The sequence below is a fragment of the Octodon degus genome, unplaced genomic scaffold, assembly GCF_000260255.1.
Source record: "Octodon degus isolate 3935 unplaced genomic scaffold, OctDeg1.0 scaffold00005, whole genome shotgun sequence".
NCBI lineage: Eukaryota > Metazoa > Chordata > Mammalia > Rodentia > Octodontidae > Octodon > Octodon degus.
Window position 1 is genome coordinate 29,964,470 of NW_004524581.1, and position 5,144 is coordinate 29,969,613.

At 40.5% G+C, this 5,144-nt stretch overlaps 1 protein-coding gene across 2 annotated transcripts in view; it reads right to left on the bottom strand.

The window, feature by feature from the left end:
• Snrpc (small nuclear ribonucleoprotein polypeptide C) overlaps positions 1-5,144 on the bottom strand; it is a 17,481-nt gene that overhangs the window by 5,140 nt on the left and 7,197 nt on the right. For both annotated transcript variants that reach the window (XM_004624213.3, XM_023722612.1), the window contains exons 3-4: positions 3,776-3,884; positions 1,537-1,626 (exon numbers count right to left, since the gene is read on the bottom strand). In XM_004624213.3, coding sequence (XP_004624270.1) covers positions 1,537-1,626; positions 3,776-3,884 — 199 coding nt within the window. The remainder of the gene's footprint in view (positions 1-1,536; positions 1,627-3,775; positions 3,885-5,144) is intronic.

Consider the following 5,144-nt stretch of genomic DNA (forward strand, 5'->3'; position numbering starts at 1 on the left):
CAAAGCACAGGGACCGCAGTTCAATCCCCCAGCACCACATGCCAGCCAGCCCCGCCCCCTGGTGGGCTGAGCTGGCCACACACACACACACAAATAAACAAAATTAAAAAAAAAAAAAAAAAAAAAACTCCAAGCTCCAGTTCCACCAAAAAACAAACAAAAAAAGAAAGAAAGAAAGAAAGAAAGAAAGAAAGAAAGAAAACAACAATAAAAAAGAAACTAGCCAGCCAGGAGGAGACATGTTGATCTGGGACAGGCTACAGGCCAGGGCCTGCGCAGTGCCAAGACAGTCTGTCAGGCATTAGTGATCCCACAGCATTAATGTGCAACTATAACACAGCCTACAACTTGGCTCAGGTCTCTGAATCTGAACACTCCCAGGAGGCACAAGACTTATGACCTGGTAGTCCATTTCTTCCTGTCTGCTATACAAAAGACAAGCATTCCCAAAGAGCAGAGGCCCTCAAGCTCCAAATCTCATCTCTCACGATTTTTTATATACTAGATGGGTTACAAATAGGGTGAAAGAGCCGGGGAGATGGCTCAGTGGAATAAGCGCTTCCCCAGTAAGCTCAGGGCCTGAGTTCAATCCCTGGTTCCGCCAAAGAAATTAAAAATAAATAAAACAAAACATTAAAAAAAAAAAGACTTTTATCCACTATCACAACCCCCCATGTTGTGTTCATAACAATAATGTAGTGTGCTATTATATACTAACTCATCTAACCACAGGCTCATTTTGAGCTCCCTGCCTGAATCTACCTCAGACTCTCTATGATGTCACAAACACAACTGTTAGTAACAATACTATCAAAAGTTAACTCTAAAGCAGGCCTAGTGCACAGGCCTATAACCCCAGCATTTGGGAGATTTAGGCATGAGGATTGCTACAAGTTCTTGGCCAAACAGGGCTACATATGTGAATTCAAGGCCAGTCTGGACTGCACAGTGAGACCCTGTCTTAAACAAAATAAAAGTCAACTCTAGCCAGGTATAACAGCATATGCCTGTTATTCTGGCAACTTAGGCGGCTGAAACAGAAATATTCCAAGCTTGAGGCTAGCAGAGACAACACTATGAGACCTTGTCTAAAAATAAAAAAGAGCTGGGATGTAGCTGAGTGGTTCAATGTAACATGAGGTCCTAGGTTCAAATTCTAAACCCCCTGACACATAAAATTTAACTGTGGGAGCTACTTTAGCAATTATAACACTAAAGTTGTTTACTACTTAAATATTCATTTACTAAGCAAAGGATAATCTGCTGCACAGCACACACTTTTAAGATAGAATATTTAAACTTGGGCTGGTGAGATGGCTCAGTGGTCTGGAGCACCTACGTAGAACAAGCTTAGCAAAGTACGGGGACCGCGGTTCAGCACCACATGCCAGCCAGCCCCGCCCTCTGGTGGGCTGAGCTGGCCACACACACACACAAATAAATAAAAATAAATAAATAAATAAATAAATAAAAATAAATAAAAAAAGAATATTTAAACTTATGAAGAAAATAAAATAAATAAAAAAATAAACTTACGAAGGCTGGGTGGAGGTGGGATCATAGCCCCGGCGGGGGGAGGAGCGGAGAATGGAGTAGGAGGTATCTTTCCTTGTTGAAATGCAGCCGCTTTGGCGATGAGGGTGTGGGGGGGAAACAACAATAAGTAAGAATTCAACAACCTATTTATTAAAAAAAACACTTTCTTTTAAATTTCTAACAGTTCAAATAACTTCACTCAGGTAAATAATCTAGTCATTAATGGTTCCATAGTTTTAAGTCAATCTTAGATAGTCACCTGCTAAAATTGCAATGAATGTGTTTACTGTTTTAGGTTTTCAAAGTTATCTAAAAAATTAATCACTTAAGAGGGCCAGGGAGATGGCTCAGTAGAATAAGCACTTGCCTGGCAAGTGCAATGGCCTGAGTTCAATTCCCAGTTCTGCCAAAAAAAAAAAAAAAAAAAGATACATCCCCAACAGACAGGCTTTTTTGGGGGGCGGGGGGAGAGGAGGCACAGGGTTTAGCTACACAACAGCTCAGACTCATAGTGACCCTCCTGTCTAAGCCTCCCCAGCGCTGTTGTGTGTCACCATACCCGTTCTCAGTGGCCAGCATGGCATGTAGTATCAGGGAATGGAACCCAGGTCCTTGTGCTTGCCAACTGCCAAGCTATCTCTGCAGCCCTAAGTAAAATTTTTAAAAGCTGGGGATGTAGCTCAATGTGCATGCTGGAATTAATCTCTAGCACTATTAAAAAAAATTGAGGGCCGGGGAGATGGCTCAGTAGAATAAAAAGCTTCCCTGGCAAGCATAAGGGCCTGAGTTCAATCCCTGGTTCTGCAAAAAAAAAAAAAAAAAAAAACAAAATAAAATAGTTTTTTGCATATGAAAAATACTCAAATACACTGTCAGTCCTTTAATGCCTGGAAATGTTTAACATCTTTTCAAAGAGGATAAACAAGAAAAACAGAAAGGTAGGTGCAGTGTGGAATACCTGTAGTTACAACCACATGGGAGGCAGATGCAGGATCCCCTGTCTCATACCAAGGGGAGGCCAGATTACATCATAATTTAAGTTTTTCAAGTAAAGTGGGTCAATATCTGAGACTTTATACTTGGTAGAAAGGGAATAAATTAAGCAAATTAAAGTATTTCAGTTGGCAAGATAGCTCAGCGGACTAAGCAGAGCCATCTTCCAGAGATAGTCTCGATGGTATCATTTATAATGACAAAACTCTGTAACAACTTATATATCCAACAGTAAGAAAATGGTCAGGTAAATTACAAAACATTCATACCATAAGTTACTACTCTGCTATTAAAAAACAATGGAGGGCTGAGAGTACAGATCTGTGGTAAACCAGGTCGTCAGCATGCATAAGCCCCTGGATTTGATCTTCAGTATTGAAAGAAAACAACAACAACAACAATAAAAATGAAACTAGTCAGCCAGGAGAAGGGGACATGTTGATCTGGGACAGGCTACAGGCCAGGGCCTGTGCAGGTTTTTGATCCCTAGTACCACATGCTGTGTCGGCCACTGACTGGATGTGTTGGTGCACACTTGTAATACCAGCGCTGGGAAGGCTGAAACAAGAGAATCACTGAGTCCCAGCTACGTAGTGAGACCCTGTACCAAATACATTTAAAAAAAAAAAAAAAAAATCAGGGCAGCCCACCACAAGAAATAATTACACAGCCCTAAAATCAGTAGTGCTAAAGTGGAGAACCTTGGTGTAAACTAAAATGTCAGTACAACCTAAAGTAAAAATGTAGCTTCTGTCAGTGCCTTGAACCCAATCAGCCAGAACAGAATGTAGGGTTCCAAAATGTATCCCATCAATTTGGTTATATCAGTTAGTTTCTTTTTGACTAGTTCTGTCAGAGCTACAGACAAGAAATCCAAGTAAAGGTTCTTAAACCCATTTCTACCTTTCCTTATTACAGCAAATAATCTAAAAACTGCGGATCATTACTTTTGTGTGTGCTACAAATGTGATTCACATTAACAGAAAATACCAGCCAACTCCATTCTTCTCCACCCCACCTCCCAATCTAACCAACACCTGATTGTTCTGATGGCTTTATCCCCAATAATTAATATTAATGTATTCCTATATTCTTGGGAAAGCAGTGACCTTCCACTTCTTTCTTTCAACGTGGCAAATACCCCTATTTATCATTCAGCATTAGTTGCTTCAGTGGAAAACAACAGAGACAGGGACGTGAAAGAATGGGACCATTCTCTACATGAGAACAAGAGACCAAAACATACTTGTTTTGTCAATCAGGCTCTGAGCTTGCTCTTCCATCCATTTTTGGTAGTAGTCTTTCACATTCTCTTTATGTTTCCTACCACTGCAGTGTGTCTTTCTCACAGACGGCTGTAAAACAAGAGCATTCCATCAGACACAGAAACTAGACAGTTTATAAAGCTGTACCTTTATATAGGTATGCCTGGCTAGCTTTGGCTGAATGCTGAACATAACCCTGCAAGACACTATGGTCATTTACTTTCTAGACAAGGAGTCCATAGCTAAAAAAATAATTCTATTTATATTCAAAGACTTGCTTTAAAACACATAGCTGGGGGCTGGGTAGAGAGCTCAGCAGCTCAAGTGCCTGCCTGTCAAGTGCAAGGTTCTGAGTTCAATTCTAGGTACTGGAGAAAAAAAATCTTTATTTTTATTTTTATTTTTTTTTTTTTCAGTATTGGGGATTGAATTCAGGACCCTGCACTTGCCATGCAGGCACTTATGCCGCTGAACTATCTCCCTGGCCCTGAAAGAAAAAAAATATCTGTGAGATAAAACATAATTGATAAACAGTAAGACAGGAGAGGATCTTAATTATCTACCTATCTCCCTAAGGGACACCTGATTAGTGCTTCTGCAGTAGATAAAACTAATGTTAACAGCACGGGGCATGGTGGTGTACCCCTAATATCTCAGCACTTGGGAGACTGAGACAGGAGGATTACCATGAGTTTGAGCTCAGCCTGGGCTACACAATGAATTCAAGGCCAACCTGGAATATACACTACTTAAGACCAAATTAAAAAAAAAAAAAAAAAAAAGTTAGACTGTCTTTTCTAGTCTGTATTTCAAAATATTGTTCATCAACCAAACCACTGCTTATATTTGTTTTGTTTTTTTAAGACAGGTTCTCACTATGCAGTTCAGGCTGGCCTTGAGCTCACTTTGTAGGCCAGGCTAGTCTGGTCTTGAACTCTAAACAATCCTCCTGCCTCAGCCTCCCAAGTGCTGGGATTACAGGTATGCAAAATCATGCCTGGCCTTCGTTAATTTTTACAAGAACAGAAAATATAAAAACAATTTAATCAAATATATTCAATAGTATTACTCAGCTATAAAGAATGATAAACTCAAAGTCTTTATATTGAAGTGGATGCCACTTAAACATACAAGTGAAATAAACCAGACACACATGTGTAAATATCGTATAGTTTCCCTAGTATAAGAACTACAAATAGGGGCTGGAGAGATGGCTCAGTGGTCTAAAGCACCTACTTGAAACAAGCTTGGCAAAGCACAGGGACTGCGGTTCGATCCCCCAGCACCACATGCCAGCCAGCCCCGCCCCCTGGTGGGCTGAGCTGGCCACACACACACACACAATAAATA